At 43.7% G+C, this 17,526-nt stretch overlaps 1 protein-coding gene across 1 annotated transcript in view; it reads right to left on the bottom strand.

The window, feature by feature from the left end:
- Positions 1 to 15,752, bottom strand: part of LOC311107544 (prominin-1-A-like) — a gene marked incomplete at its 5' end in the record, with an annotated part of 110,903 nt that extends 95,151 nt beyond the window's left edge. Inside the window, one exon of the mRNA XM_084150051.1 lies at positions 15,515 to 15,752. Coding sequence (XP_084006177.1) covers positions 15,515 to 15,752 — 238 coding nt within the window. The remainder of the gene's footprint in view (positions 1 to 15,514) is intronic.
- Between the last annotated feature and the right edge of the window lie 1,774 nt (positions 15,753 to 17,526).

Below are 17,526 nucleotides of genomic sequence, written 5' to 3'. Positions count from 1 at the left end.
TCAATGACATGCTCTTAACCTTGCCTCTGAATTGTGACATGCTCTTAACCTCGCCCCTGCATTGTGACATGCTCTTAACCTCGCCCCTGCATTGTGACATGCTCTTAACCTCGCCCCTGCATTGTGACATGCTCTTAACCTCGCCCCTGCATTGTGACATGCTCTTAACCTCGCCCCTGCATTGTGACATGCTCTTAACCTCGCCCCTGCATTGTGACATGCTCTTAACCTCGCCCCTGCATTGTGACATGCTCTTAACCTCGCCCCTGCATTGTGACATGCTCTTAACCTCGCCCCTGCATTGTGACATGCTCTTAACCTCGCCCCTGCATTGTGACATGCTCTTAACCTCGCCCCTGCATTGTGACATGCTCTTAACCTCGCCCCTGCATTGTGACATGCTCTTAACCTCGCCCCTGCATTGTGACATGCTCTTAACCTCGCCCCTGCATTGTGACACAGTCCGTCTGTGATCAATTTAACTCCACTGTCTCTCAAACGTAGCAAGGCTAAAAGGATACTCTAAAATAGCATGAGTGGCACTGAAGCTGATGCCACGCAGAGTGGGTAGTCCGAGTAGTCATCTCTGGCTTTGGCAGGATGACCTTTAATGTAGCACATCTGCAATTACAACTCCCCATGTCCCCAGTGCCAGCTCCCAGTAGGCACGGCTGCGCCCGCCAATGCAGCGGAACTAAAGGACGGAGAGGATGCACGGCTTGCCATCCATTCCCCAGAACAGCGGCATCCTCGCCTGCTCGGCTTCCCTGGCCTGACCCATATGATGTGCCCGAGCAAGACATGGCCCCAACAGCCTCTTCATGATGTGGCAGCTCTCTCTCTTTTTCTCTCCAACACACTATCTGTATTTATGATATATTTCCTTATTTGTCCCTCTCCTTCTCTTCATCTTAATATTTATCTTTCTGTTTTCTCTCTTTCTGTGTATGTCAGTGTTTTCCATTAGCGCCGGCTGTCGGCTAACCAGCTGGTTAAAGACTCATTTTCAACCGGATACTTTTCCCACTTTATATTAACTAGGCTACTTTTCATTTAAAAGTTTTAAATTCACTAGTCCGTCGAGCCCTCTCTTGCTAGAACGAACTAAATGCATATTCTAGCAATCTATTGATAGGATAGGCGCCGGTCAGTCACAAAGCCAGCGATGACGGGGAAACGCAGTCTGCTGTCTGTCCCGCCTCCCGGCACAATATTTGTGCGCTGTGGTTGGTTGCAGTCGCATTTCTTTACACATGACGCTTGTGAATTTGCATGTCCCATGTAATGGAAGAGGTAACAATGAGTCAAAATCCACATAGCCTAATTATTGTTTTCTGGCACATTCATTTATTTTATGTTTCACATAGTCAGCCACGCAGTCGTGGCTCATAGGCTATTTACTGTGCTTTGATTGACAACTGAAGAGCAAGTCAAATCAAATCAAATGTTATTTGTCACATACACGTGTTTAGCAGATGTTATAGCGGGTGTAGCGAAATGCTTGTGCTTCTAACTCCGACAGTAATATCAGTAATATCTAACAAGTAATATCTAACAATTTCACAACATATACCCAATACACAAAACTAGTAAGGAATGGGATTTAAGAATATATACATATATGGACAAGCAATGACAGAGCGGCATTGACTAAGATACAGTAGAATATTATGGAATAGAATGCAGTATATACATATGAGATGAGTAGTGCAAGATATGTAAACATTATTAAAGTGACTAGTGTTCCATTTCTTAAAGTGGCCAGTGATTTGAATAGGCAGCAGCCTCTAATGTGCTAGTGATGGCTATTTAACAGTCTGATGACCTTGAGATAGAAGCTGTTTTTCATTCTCTCGGTCCCAGCTTTGATGCACCTATACTGACCTCGCCTTCTGGATGATAGCGGGGTGAACAGGCAGTGGCTCTTGATGATCTTTTTGGCCTTCCTGTGACATCGGGTGCTGTATGTGTCTTGGAGGGCGGGTAGTTTGCCCCCGGTAATGCGTTCGGCAGACCGCACAACCCTCTGGAGAGCCCTGCGGTTGTGGGCGGTGCAGTTGCCGTACCAGGCGGTGATACAGCCAGACAGGATGCTCTCAATTGTGCATCTATAAAAGTTTGTGAGGGTTTTGGGTGCTAAGCCAAATTTCTTCAGCCTCCTGAGGTTGAAGAGGCTCTGTTGCGCCTTCTTCACCACACTGTCTGCGTGGGTGGACCATTTCAGTTTGTCGGTGATGTGTACGCCAAGTGTTGACTAGTTCATAAAAGGTGTCGAACTGACTGAATAAAGTAAATCTCCTATACAGTGAGGGAAAAAAGTATTTGATCCCCTGCTGATTTTGTACATTTGCCCACTGACAAAGAAATGATCAGTCTATCATTTTAATGGTAGGTTTATTTGAACAGTGAGAGACAGAATAACAACAAAAAAATCCAGAAAAACACATGTCAAAAATGTTCTAAATTGATTTGCATTTTAATGAGGGAAATAAGTATTTGACCCCTATGCAAAACATGACTTAGTACTTGGTGGCAAAACCCTTGTTGGCAATCACAGAGGTCAGACGTTTCTTGTAGTTGGCTACCAGGTTTGCACACATCTCAGGAGGGATTTTGTCCCACTCCTCTTTGCAGATCTTCTCCAAGTCATTAAGGTTTCGAGGCTGACGTTTGGCAACTCGAACCTTCAGCTCCCTCCACAGATTTTCTATGGGATTAAGGTCTGGAGACTGGCTAGGCCACTCCAGGACCTTAATGTGCTTCTTCTTGAGCCACTCCTTTGTTGCCTTGGCCGTGTGTTTTGGGTCATTGTCATACTGGAATACCCATCCACGACCCATTTTCAATGCCCTGGCTGATTTAGGAGGTTCTCACCCAAGATTTGACGGTACATGGCCCCGTCCATCGTCCCTTTGATGCGGTGAAGTTGTCCTGTCCCCTTAGCAGAAAAACACCCCCAAAGCATAATGTTTCCACCTCCATGTTTGATGGTGGGGATGGTGTTCTTGGGGTCATAGGCAGCATTCCTCCTCCTCCAAACATGGCGAGTTGAGTTGTTGCCAAAGAGCTCCATTTTGGTCTCATCTGACCACAACACTTTCACCCAGTTCTCCTCTGAATCATTCAGATGTTCATTGGCAAACTTCAGACGGGCATGTATATGTGCTTTCTTGAGCAGAGGGACCTTGCGGGCGCTGCAGGATTTCAGTCCTTCACGGCGTAGTGTGTTACCAACTATGGTCCCAGCTCCCTTGAGATCATTGACAAGATCCTCCCGTGTAGTTCTTGGCTGATTCCTCACCGTTCTCATGATCATTGCAACTCCACGAGGTGAGATCTTGCATGGAGCCCCAGGCCGAGGGAGATTGACAGTTCTTTTGTGTTTCTTCCATTTGCGAATAATCGCACCAACTGTTGTCACCTTCTCACCACGCTGCTTGGCAATGGTCTTGTAGCCCATTCCAGCCTTGTGTAGGTCTACAATATTGTCCCTGACATCCTTGGAGAGCTCTTTGGTCTTGGCCATGGTGGAGAGTTTGGAATCTGAGGGAATCTGAGGGTTTCTGTGGACAGGTGTCTTTTATACAGGTAACAAGATGAGATTAGGAGCACTCCCTTTAAGAGTGTGCTCCTAATCTCAGCTCGTTACCTGTATAAAATACACCTGTAAGCCAGAAATATTTCTGATTGAGAGGGGGTCAAATACTTATTTCCCTCATTAAAATGCAAATCAATTTATAAAAATTTTTGAATTCGTTTTTCTGGATTTTGTTGTTGTTATTCTGTCTCTCACTGTTCAAATAAACCTACCATTAAAATTATAGACTGATCATTTCTTTGTCAGTGGGCAAACGTACAAAATCAGCAGGGGATCAAATACTTTTTTCCCTCACTGTATCTCTTTGCCATTCATATATCATGCAACGCGGTTATATGTCCATGGTATCGCATTGGGACTAGTAAACCAAAGGATTTCATAGGTTTCCTTTCCTAGGATGTCAGGGCTTGCCAGACAGTGGGTCATCACTAGTTACCACAGCCACAAAGTCATAAACCCTGCCTATTTCTACAATTTCTTTACATGTGATTTTAAACCTAACCCTAAACTTAACCCTAACCTTAACCACACGCCTAACCTGATGTTTAACCATCAATTAAGACCAAAAAGCGAATTTTTGTTTTCATGAATTTTTACAATATAGCTAATTTTGACTTTGTGGCTGTGCTATCTAGTGGAAACCGAGACAGTGACGCTAAAGTGAGTGACTCTGGTCTCGTCAGTCTGTGTAGCCTACCGGATCACATCGGTGAGAGAGCCCCTAAAAGAGGTTCAAGCACTGTTGTGGACTTAGATTTAGAACATCCAATGTTGTTGTTTTTCGATTAAAAAGTGTGATTTTGAGAAACGTGAAAAACTGGAAAAACTAATTTGAATTTTGGAGAAAAAACACACCAAGGAATCAGGCAAAAAAATTAATATATATATAGTGCCCTACCTAAAAGGATTTTATAGTGCCCTACCTAATGATAATTGTTTTATTCATTTAAGCTATGTAAAATCTGTAAGATATAATACTTAAGACTGATATAACCCATTATTTTTTTCAATTTAACATTTAATTTATTTTTCTAGATAATGTGGGCTATTTACTTCATTTTTCTGTTTTAATAAAATACATAATTTGAAGAACAATACATAATTGTGGCAATTCATGTGTTGCTGTAAAACTGTAAATAAGACTAATCTCAAGAGAAGACAGGTTAAATGTTAAAAAATGTTTAATGTTCTCTTACTAGTCCGGTCACATAGGCCTAGACCTAGACGATATCCAGAACAACTAACAATACACTGATTTCGGGAACTTGTCTGTAGGGAACTGGTCTGTCTGCCCAATATAAAGGATCAAAACTGGCGAAGGAATAAAAATAGGAAAGTATACTAGTTTCTTTTGAGGACCAGGATGTTGACAGCTGTGCCATACAGATTGCAAAATAGTTGGGAAGAGATGTTTTATGTACTGATTCCATGGTACAGGGTGTATGAGTTGATATACACTGCTCAAAAAAATAAAGGGAACACTTACACAACACAATGTAACTCCAAGTCAATCACACTTCTGTGAAATCAAACTGTCCACTTAGGAAGCAACACTGATTGACAATACATTTCACATGCTGTTGTGCAAATGGAATAGACAACAGGTGGAAATTATAGGCAATTAGCAAGACACCCCCAATAAAGGACTGGTTTTGCAGGTGGTGACCACAGACCACTTCTCAGTTCCTATGCTTCCTGGCTGATGTTTTGGTCACTTTTGAATGCTGGCGGTGCTTTCACTCTAGTGGTAGCATGAGACGGAGTCTACAACCCACACAAGTGGCTCAGGTAGTGCAGCTCATCCAGGATGGCACATCAATGCGAGCTGTGGCAAGAAGGTTTGCGGTGTCTGTCAGCGTAGTGTCCAGAGCATGGAGGCGCTACCAGGAGACAGGCCAGTACATCAGGAGACGTGGAGGAGGCCGTAGGAGGGCAACAACCCAGCAGCAGGACTGCTACCTCCGCCTTTGTGCAAGGAGGAGCAGGAGGAGCACTGCCAGAGCCCTGCAAAATGACCTCCAGCAGGCCACAAATGTGCATGTGTCTGCTCAAACGGTCAGAAACAGACTCCATGAGGGTGGTATGAGGGCCCGACGTCCACAGGTGGGGGTTGTGCTTACAGCCCAACACCGTGCAGGACGTTTGGCATTTGCCAGAGAACACCAAGATTGGCAAATTCGCCACTGGCGCCCTGTGCTCTTCACAGATGAAAGCAGGTTCACACTGAGCACATGTGACAGACGTGACAGAGTCTGGAGACGCCGTGGAGAACATTCTGCTGCCTGCAACATCCTCCAGCATGACCGGTTTGGCGGTGGGTCAGTCAAGGTGTGGGGTGGCATTTCTTTGGGGGGCCGCATAGCCCTCCATGTGCTCGCCAGACGTAGCCTGACTGCCATTAGGTATCGAGATGAGATCCTCAGACCCCTTGTGAGACCATATGCTGGTGCGGTTGGCCCTGGGTTCCTCCTAATGCAAGACAATGCTAGACCTCATGTGGCTGGAGTGTGTCAGCAGTTCCTGCAAGAGGAAGGCATTGATGCTATGGACTGGCCCGCCCGTTCCCCAGACCTGAATCCAATTGAGCACATCTGGGACATCATGTCTCGCTCCATCCACCAACGCCACGTTGCACCACAGACTGTCCAGGAGTTGGCGGATGCTTTAGTCCAGGTCTGGGAGGAGATCCCTCAGGAGACCATCCGCCACCTCATCAGGAGCATGCCCAGGCGTTGTAGGGAGGTCATACAGGCACGTGGAGGCCACACACACTACTGAGCCTCATTTTGACTTGTTTTAAGGACATTACATCAAAGTTGGATCAGCCTGTAGTGTGGTTTTCCACTTTAATTTTGAGGGTGACTCCAAATCCAGACCTCCATGGGTTGATGCATTTGATTTCCATTGATAATTTTTGTGTGATTTTGTTGTCAGCACATTCAACTATGTAAAGAAAAAAGTATTTAATAAGATTATTTCATTCATTCAGATCTAGGATGTGTTTTTTTAGTGTTCCCTTATTTTTTTTAGTGTATAAAATGATGCAAGATTCAAGAGTTCGTGCTTTTCAGCTAACATTATTGTACAGAATTCTTGCCACCAACAAAATATTTAATATTTGGGGCATACAATCATCGCAGCTCTGCAGATGTTGTTGTGAGGATATAGAATCAATAGACCATTTGTTTTGGTATTGCCCTCAGGTAGCCTGGAATTATTATATTTTTTCTCAGGGTGAACTGTGGGGAACTGTGGGCGGGGGGTTCTCGGATGGTTGAGGGGCAGCTCTTGGGGAACTGTGGGGGGGATCTTGGAGGGCTGTTGGCCTGGCGGTTGGGAGCTTGGGCCGGTGGCTGATGGGGCGCTGGTTCGGGTCCCCGTTTTTGACCTTATGGGAGATCTGTTGACGTGCCCTTGAGCGGGGCATTGACCCTGGTTGCTTCTGTGTGTCGCTCTGGATAGGAGTCTGTTAGATTACTAATGTGATGTAGATGTTGAGCGGCTTCACTGCAAGTAGATTGTATGTTTTAAATATTCAATAAAAATAAAAAATAGAAAATGAAGACATTACAATGTACCAGAGGCCACCAAAATGGAGCTCCTTCGGTAAAACATTTCGCCTGGCTGGCTACTTTTTCTATTTGAATGCCTACTTAATGTACTTGTGGAAAACACTGCTATGTTTATTTTCCTGTCTGGATCTTTGACTGTTTCGCTTCCTATCTTTATGTGGATATCCTGCCTTTTTACTATTTATTTCTGTGTGCTTCTCTCCGTCTTTCCATCACATTCCCTTTCTAAGCTCTTTGGCAGATTGAATTTATGCAGATTGAAGCGATGGTGGCATTATAGCATTACCTGAAAGCCTCAAAGTACCAGGCCATCTTAATGCCATATCTCTTATCGTCTGTTCCATTATCGTTTTGCTAATATGCCAACGTAGCATTTGGTAAGGCAAGATTCAATTAATGAGATACAGATTGCCTCTTGGATCGGAATTTCAGGAAATACCTTTTTTTATGTACTTTAATTAATTTGTGCCACCCCTGTTGAAGAGCATCCTCCTACATGCAGATTTGCTGGCACACTGAATGGTCATTCACGTTACAGAGAAAAAGGTTTCACGTAACACACATTCTGGGGGCAATTAGGAGTCTTTCAGCACTGTGCACTCTCCGAGTTCAGCTCTTTGTCTTGCAGCTTGGACCAAATCCCATCCAAGGCTGTGTGAAAGAAAGTAGCTCCACTAAAAATAAGTATTTCATTCAGTACTAGCATTTTGGCTGCCTTCCTCTCGGGGGAATCGAGTACCTGCAGGGGTTCCGTCTTATATTCTTTAATAACACACTGACGTGGAACACTACGCAAAGCTCTTTTTCTGGAGGGTTGAAATGCAACCGTCACAAGGGGGGGCATGAGCCTGTACCTCAGACTTAATCTTGGATTCTCCAGTGTTGGCTTAAAATCGAGGGGAAATGAATGTGTAGGCCTAGTTAGTTATAAACTGCATGGAAGAGAAGTGTTCTGCCTTCAAACGGCTTTGAAAAGTTGATAACTGTGCCAATGAATTGTGTCTGCAAAAAGGAGTGGATTTCTGAAAGTGAGGAGGTGGTTTACTCAACCTCCATCTGTGATCTTTGAGTGTCATTTCATTTGAATGGGAGAAGTGACAGAGAGTTGATTTCATGTATATCAAATGTTGGCAGACTGGACTTATGAATCTATGCTATATTGCTGCTGGCCTCAAGACAGTGCAACCATAGTTATGACGTTGTGGTGAGAGAAACAACAAGCCTGGCAGAACAGGCTTAATGCTTATAGGCTGGCCTACAACATAAATTCTTTGTCAGATAGGACACAAATTATATCATATCAATACATCAAATGACATAAATGTTACACTCCTATGACATTTTATAGCCTAGCCTTAATAAACAAAAACAAATCACTTGCTTCAAATAATCAAACCAATCCCTTGGTAGCTATGGTGATGGTGGCACTAAAGGAAAGAGCGATGGTGGGGGTTTTGGCATTTGCTTTGTACAGTAGGAAAAAAATAACTCCTGCTTGGCTTTTAGTGATGGTCCGCGACTCCGCGTCCTCATTTGCAATACATTTATTTCCGATGCTCCATTACAAATAAATGCCCTCTCTGCAGTAACACACAAAAAGCAAGTAGCTCACAAAAACAAAATGAACACTAACAGCTCAAAAAAGTAGAATCAATGTAATGGGCCACCATTTAGAATAGCTGTTCCAGATGATTCCCATCCAGAGCACCTTTAGTGTTGAGTTGACTTTAAATACAGTATGGCAAGACAAGCCAAAGTAGTCACAAATCAACTTGACCAGATTTAGGCCTAGGTCACCGAAAGGAAAAGAATAGCTCCAAGCAGATGTCCCAGCCGTTGTTGGTGTGTGACTGACTAGTTTCCTCACACTATCCTATTCTATCATTATCTTCTTGGAAGTTATTGAGTCATTTGGTTTGGCAGTATATCAGGACCACAGTGAAAACTATTGTGTGTTATTTTGATGTCAACGATGTAGTCACAACTGTTCCTACGCAACGGAGTAGAGATAGCCAGACTGAAACACTAACAGCCCATAATGATAGGCAATGAATGACATACAATGTCAGAATAATTGAGATCTATTTGTGTTCATATTACATAATATGCACAGTTTGAGCCCAATGGACAGAATGTCCACCTAGTCACTCCATACTCTTTGTCAGTCTGTTTCAAGACGTGGCCTTATAGGCTACTTCAGATGGCATAAAAGTAAATTTAGTCTATAAACAAAGCATTATGTAAATCATAAAAACATATAAATGAAATGACTCAATAGGGTGCAGGAGAATACATAGGCCTACTAAGCTACGTGACAGAGTGGCACTTTACCACGGGCGTTCAGCTGGCATTATGTTAGGCGAGTAAGACTATGCCCAAGGCTGTCTTGGAGCATTACCCACGCTGCGGGCACCACTGTCACTACAGTGACATGACCGTGTGTGACAGGCACAGATACACACCAGACAAACAGCTCCATACATCCAGCCCACTCACATATTGAGTTCCTTTTACAGTAACAGTAAGACAGAGCTATAGATACAGATATTCCTACATGTAATGGGGTGATATGCAAGCGACAGGTGTTTTGAACGCAACCCACTCACAAGGAGCGTTATCTGACTGTGAATAGCAACAGACTGACATGGACAGGATGTACCATAGTAGGGATTTGATGTACAGTCCTCAGGAAGTAGGCTATATCGCCATTTCAGACCCACAATGCAATGCAACTGGGAAAAGGGGCCGTGTTGTTTTCAGTCAGTAAATAATGAACAAATAGTGACGGACAATGATGCATACTCCAGCTCCATATGGATGGATGAGTCATAGGCTCATATTTGCAGCTTACTGCATAGGCTACATCTTACTCAACAGTGTCTTATACTGTTAATATACTTAGTAAACAGTACGTACGGTAGCAGGGCCATTCAGACACAATCATGATGTCCAGAGAGGATCAGGCAGAGCCAAGGGAGGGGATCATTGTGAGGAGAAAACCACAGATGATGCCCATTTACAACGCCATCTGCGACATGCTGATCAATCCCTGCCCCTCTAAATTCCCCATCATCCCACAGCTGCTGTTCACATCCACAAAAACATAACTGCCATTTCAGACACAGCACATAACTGCCATTTCAGACACAGCACATAACTGCCATTTCAGACACAGCACATAACTGCCATTTCAGACACAGCACATAACTGCCATTTCAGACACAGAATATAACTGCCATTTCAGACACAGCACATAACTGCCATTTCAGACACAGCACTTAACTGCCATTTCAGACACAGCACATAACTGCCATTTCAGACACAGCACATAACTGCCATTTCAGACACAGCACATAACTGCCATTTCAGACACAGCACATAACTGCCATTTCAGACAGTGCCTTGTAGTGCACTGCAGAAGCATGACATACTGTATGTAGTGTAGCGTATCATGTCTGAAGTAGGATTAGGCCCTGCTATCACCTAGGCCAGTGGTTCCCAACCCTTTTCAGTTATTGTACCACCAACTGAATTTTGCTCTGCCCGGAGTACCCCTGAAGTACCCCCTTATGAGCATTTTACCAGTAAGCCTATGGTCTCATGACTCTTATGAAGTACCCCCTGTGGATAGGCCATGTACCCCCAGGGGTCCTAGTACCCCTGGTTGGGAACCACTGACCTAGGCCTATACCAAGAGAGCTAAACAGGATACTAGTGTTTAAACCCATTATCTGTTATGGTTTAAATATCAGGCTCCTCTTCCCTAGTATGCCATAAGGCCAGGGTCTACTGAAATGTAACACTTTGTCTTTTCATGGGTTAAACCAAAAAACCATAAAGTCAATGAAAACAATGTATTCTATAGAGACACTCAATATTGGGATTGAAAGGTGCTGCTTCTCTCAGCGAAGCACCTCCAGCAGAGTGGAAATATGGCTTGCTAAAACACTGCAGTTGCCTCCAAACTCTGTCTCAGTTCACACTTCATGTCACACGATCGCATGCAGGCATATGCAGGGCAAAAAGAGGGAAATCAAAAATACATCGGCTACCATGCCTGCCAGTGTGTGTGTTTCCCTGGCAACTGTTCCCTAGCCTTAACTAATTCCTGTTCTCGCAGAGGCGCTGTGTCCACGGAGTCAATATTACACCTGTCATAGCTACTTCGGGTAGAGGGTATTGCAAGCAGACGTGGCGAATTGAGCCGTTGATGAGAGAACCTATTTGTCACAGAGCACATTTCAACTGGGATTTGCATGCCTGTAGTTAGCGTAATCCCTCTAGCTTCCCACCAACAGACTCGGGATGACAGCAGGAACTGCATAAGCAAATCTTGTCTCAAGTGTAGGGTGACTTATGTTACATAACAGTACTATTACCATAAGTCAAATGGTTTGAAACGACAGCAAATGGAGGAACCTATGGGATGACAGAAATGTTACAACATGAATGAGTCCTTTGCTTTACTGGTTCTATTGCAGTGTGATTATGTGTGGGTGACGTGCATGTGTTTGGCCATGTGTCAGATACCCTAGCGCTTGGGTTGCATGAGTGGGTGGGAGTGATAGACAAGTTGACAACTGTTGCTAGATTGCTAATAACAGCTCTTACAGGTTGGTGGGCAGTAAAGAAAAGCTGTCATTATCAACTGAATGATAACATCTTGCAGTTTAGCAGTGTGACATAGGCTATTCCATAAATCATAACAAAATGATGGATGTTTTGGAAATTCGACCTTATCATCTCTTGCAGTTGTCACAGCACCAGGTGGTGATAAAAAAATATATACTTATTGTCACATACTGTAGACTGGATAGGTGCAGTGAAATGTGTTGTTTTACAGGGTCAGCCATAGTAGTACGGTGCCCCTGGAGCAAATTAGGGTTAAGTGCCTTGCTCAAGGGCACAATGACAGATTTTTCACCTTGTCGGCTCGAGTATTCGAACCAACAACCTTTCAGTTACTGGCCCAACACTCTAACCGCTACAGCACTGTTGGTTAAGGGCTGTAAGTAAGCATTTCACTGTAATGTCTGCACCTGTTGTATTCGGCGCATGTGGCCAATACAATTTGATTTGATTTGATTTGATTTACCTGCCGCACTATGTAACCAAGAGAAAAGACAGTGTCACAGAAATGATGGTTTACTCTAATGTGCTGGGGAGGAGGACACCCCCTAACCACACCTTTGCCAGTGCAAGAAGTGTTAGCCTTACCATTACTAAAACGTGGTGGGCTCCCCTACTTGTAGTTTCTGTTGGCTCCCACCTGAACTATTGCACAATGCCACACTAAGTTTTATGTTTTATGGCAGTCACAAGTGTTACAGGGAAGCATTAGGGGCTGGTACACTGTATAACCCTGAAGGTCCCACAGGGTTTTTCCATAACAGCCTGTCCCCTCTAATCAAAATAGGCCTGACAGATTGCTGGATTATCATGCTAAATCTCCATGCGTGCATTGTATTGTCCCAATTAATTGGCAAACACGTGGCTATACAGCCGAGGCAATTCGGCTTCCCAGAATTATTTAAAAAAAGTTAAACATAAGATGAATTTGAAAAAATTATGGAACCCCCTACAGTAATATGGCTGGATGTCTAAAATATATTTAGCTAATTGGTCACATAGTCTAATTCATGGTCATATAATTAGTTTGGGTGTTCAATTTAACATTCATGGAACATTTTTTATGCACTGTCCAGAAGAAGATGGATTTTACATTGCAAACCTCACTATCTCTTACATGGGATTTCAACTTTATTTATAGATTTCTAGGTATTACTGCATTGTTGGAGCTAGAAACACAAGAATTTCGCTACACCTGCAATAACATCTGCAAATCTGTGTGAACGACTAATACACTGATTTGAGATGTGTAATAGAACCCAAAAGTTCAATTATATCAAATGAACAAATTGAACATTTATTCCATTGTATAAGTGCGTTTGAGTGACTGACAACCCTGTAAACTAAAAGCACAGCAACATATGGCATTACAGATTATAGGATTACCTAATTAAATCTGTAACAGGGAGCCACTCCTAACCTCCAGATTGACCAACTGATTATGAACACAGATATGGGGTAGTCTTGTCTACTAACCCCTCTATTCAAGTGACCACCCAATACTCACTTCAAAGACACTTTATTTGTTAGGCCTTATGCATTCAAATTTAATTGGACCAATGGACCACCTCCCAACCCATTTTATGGGGTTTTCTGGTGCATTGGGTGCTCAGACTATTTAATGACCAGTGACCACATGATGCACAGTCAGCAAGGGGTCAGTTTAATTGTAATTATATTGACACAGGCTCTGGGCAGTACACCATAGACAAAATACTGCCTTCAAGTAGACTGTCGGCTGTGGACACATACAGTGGGGAAAAAAAGTATTTAGTCAGCCACCAATTGTGCAAGTTCTCCCACTTAAAAAGATGAGAGAGGCCTGTAATTTTCATCATATGTACACGTCAACTATGATAGACAAATTGAGGAAAAAAATCCAGAAAATCACATTGTAGGATTTGTAATGAATTTATTTGCAAATTATGGTGGAAAATAAGTATTTGGTCACCTACAAACAAGCAAGATTTCTGGCTCTCACAGACCTGTAACTTCTTCTTTAAGAGGCTCCTCTGTCCTCCACTCGTTACCTGTATTAATGGCACCTGTTTGAACTTGTTATCAGTATAAAAGACACCTGTCCACAACCTCAAACAGTCACACTCCAAACTCCACTATGGCCAAGACCAAAGAGCTGTCAAAGGACACCAGAAACAAAAGTGTAGACCTGCACCAGGCTGAGAAGACTGACTCTGCAATAGGTAAGCAGCTTGGTTTGAAGAAATCAACTGTGGGAGCAATTATTAGGAAATGGAAGACATACAAGACCACTGATAATCTCCCTCGATCTGGGGCTCCACGCAAGATCTCACCCCGTGGGGTCAAAATGATCACAAGAACGGTGAGCAAAAATCCCAGAACCACACGGGGGGACCTAGTGAATGACCTGCAGAAAGCTGGGACCGAAGTAACAAAGCCTACCATCAGTAACACACTACGCCGCCAGGGACTCAAATCCTGCAGTGCCAGATGTGTCCCCCTGCTTAAGCCAGTACATGTCCAGGCCCGTCTGAAGTTTGCTAGAGTGCATTTGGATGATCCAGAAGAGGATTGGGAGAATGTCATATGGTCAGATGAAACCAAAATAGAACTTTTTGGTAAAAACTCAACTCGTCGTGTTTGGAGGACAAAGAATGCTGAGTTGCATCCAAAGAACACCATACCTACTGTGAAGCATGGGGGTGGAAACATCATGCTTTGGGGCTGTTTTTCTGCAAAGGGACCAGGACGACTGATCCGTGTAAAGGAAAGAATGAATGGGGCCATGTATCGTGAGATTTTGAGTGAAAACCTCCATCCATCAGTAAGGGCATTGAAGATGAAACGTGGCTGGGTCTTTCAGCATGACAATGATCCCAAACACACCGCCCGGGCAACGAAGGAGTGGCTTCGTAGGAAGCATTTCAAGGTCCTGGAGTGGCTTAGCCAGTCTCCAGATCTCAACCCCATAGAGAGTTGAAAGTCTGTGTTGCCCAGCGACAGCCCCAAAACATCACTGCTCTAGAGGAGATCTGCATGGAGGAATGGGCCAAAATACCAGCAACAGTGTGTGAAAACCTTGTGAAGACTTACAGAAAACGTTTGACCTGTGTCATTGCCAACAAAGGGTATATAACAAAGTATTGAGAAACTTTTGTTATTGACCAAATACTTATTTTCCACCATAATTTGCAAATAAATTTATTAAAAATCCTACAATGTGATTTTCTGGATTTTTTTTCCTCATTTTGTCTGTCATAGTTGACGTGTACCTATGATGAAAATTACAGGCCTCTCTCATCTTTTTAAGTGGGAGAACTTGCACAATTGGTGGCTGACTAAATACTTTTTTTCCCCACTGTACATGTCCATGCATGAATGAATTTAAGGCACAATTTGAATGTAGAAATATTATGCAAATAAGGACAGTTAAGCATTTGATGGGCATGTTTTGCATAAGCCAGTGACATATTCACAGCAGCCAAATAAAATAAAGTGTTTCATGGCATGATTTGAAATTCTCATACGGAATAGCTTATTCTGCCATTGCCAAACATTACAAACGACAAATGAGTGTTGACGCAAACGAGGACGAAGTGCATCACTGTGTGGCACTTCTAACGAGATGAAACTAGCTAGCTAGTTACCTGACAGGCACGGTGTACTGTTATTTACACGAAATATTACGGGACAGCTCAATGGGCATCAAAACAACATTGCACTAACGATGCCTTACCTTCGGGGAACGGGTTGGGCTGCACGACGTATAGAAAAGCGTGCACCATGTGGAACAGTATCCCTATTACTCCAGGTTCGTAATAGGCGACGGTTTTGTAAACTCCCTGGGGCACATAGCCAAAATCCAACTTTTCAGACGGTGTCTGATTTCGGGGCTCCGGCTCCGTTGCTTCTTGCTGGAGTTCACTGGACGTTAATAGTCCCCAAAAGAGGAGAAGGAGCCCGGTTTTCCACATCGTGTCAAGACACACTACGCTTAATGTAAGGGGTAAAAATATCAAAGGGAGAGAGAGGCTACAAGGGATATGGTACAGAAATATCGCTAACGTTAGGTCCGTATCTGTAGTGGAAATAAATGGGAAGGGGTGAGCAGTGGGACTGCAGGTTAAGTCCTTCTGTCCGGGGAAGGATTCGTGATTATCATCGTTTCCACGGTCAGTTGCTCCTCATACCGCTCCGTTCGAACCGTTCCGTTCCCCTCCGAGATGCGACCGACTGACAAGTTGGCTCGAGCATCTGTACGAGAGAGGTGCTGGAAGGGTTGGCTGCCTGCTGGTCAGTGCTATCCGGGATCCTTTGGACGCCCTATCCCTATCACTATCCCCTACCCTTACATCTACCCATACCTAACCTTAGCCTTAACCCTGACCTTAACCCGTACCATAACCATTTTAAAATGTAAACTTCAATCAGGTAGGGGACGTCCCAAGGATCCCATATAGCACATATAGTACGGAAGCGCTCCTCCTGTGGAGGGAAGGAGGACTGGAAGATTATCGTTGAAAAGATGGAACATGACCTTTCATTTGTCTTGAGAAGCAGCCTAGTATGATGTAGGCGCTCTTTCATTCCTTTAGCTGGTTACCCTAATACTCTTTTAAATAATACATTTTTATTGCACCAAATGAATGCATAATCTCCAACAGCCATGGAATATGTTTTAAGAAAAAAAATTACGAGTAGGCTATTTTTGACTGTATAGCCTACCAATGATGTAGCCTACCCATGGACCAATGTCCTAACCTACACACAAGGTGTCCACTTTCAGATAAACAGATGCCAAACTGTCTTGAACCCCCCTCCCCCTCTACCCCACATCACAGGTGTTCAAAGACCTCCCGAACTCTGACCCTGCCCCCACCTCCCCATCCCTAGAGGGTAGACACAATACACTTTGAGACCACAGCCCACAGATCTAGAAGCACTGTGATTGGTGGAGCAGAGCCCAGGTACGCTCACACCCAGCGTCCCCATGCACAATACGGTCCTTGTTGATGTCCCAGACAGCGGAAGGGCAGGGCCCATCTGGACAGGCTCCCTGTGGGCAGGGCTTTGATCAGGGCTACAGGACTCCTTACTTCAGCGCATTCACAACACTCATTAGATCCGCACTGAGAGAAGCAAACCAGATCAGGTGAATGGAAAAATCCTTTGAATAGGAGTATGTGTTCTATTTGAAATGTGGTCCCTGAGTTGGCAAATACAGGGGGTCAATGTTAAGTAACTACAGTCACAATGTTTTTGCTTCACATCAGGTAAATGTGGAGATTTTTTCAGTGCTCTGCTGCATTTGATATGTAGATTAACAAAATTTAGGAAATGCCCAAAATGCCATGTTCATAAAGTGGGATTGGTTATGTACAGCAGCCAATGTCAAGCTGTTGGAGGGAATTCCTGCCAGAAGACTCACACTGATCCACTGGAATGAGAAACAGTGCAGCCGTTGGCAGATAAATGTACACTCATCCTTTCATGTTGTTTAGACAATATTTTACACTGAACAAAAATATAAACGCAACATGCAACAATTTCAAAGATTTTACTGAGTCACAGTTCATATAAGGAAATCAGTCAATTTAAATAAAGTCATTAGGCCCTAATCTATGGATTTCCCATGACTGGGAATAAAGATATGCATCTGTTGGTCACAGATACCTTTTTTTAAAAGGTAGGGGCCTGGATCAGACAACCAATCAGTATCCGGTGTGACCACCATTTGCCTCATGCAGG

Source organism: Coregonus lavaretus (genome assembly GCF_964263955.1).
Source record: "Coregonus lavaretus genome assembly, chromosome: 32".
Taxonomy (NCBI): Eukaryota; Metazoa; Chordata; class Actinopteri; order Salmoniformes; family Salmonidae; genus Coregonus; species Coregonus lavaretus.
This window is presented reverse-complemented; position numbering and strand designations above follow the sequence as displayed.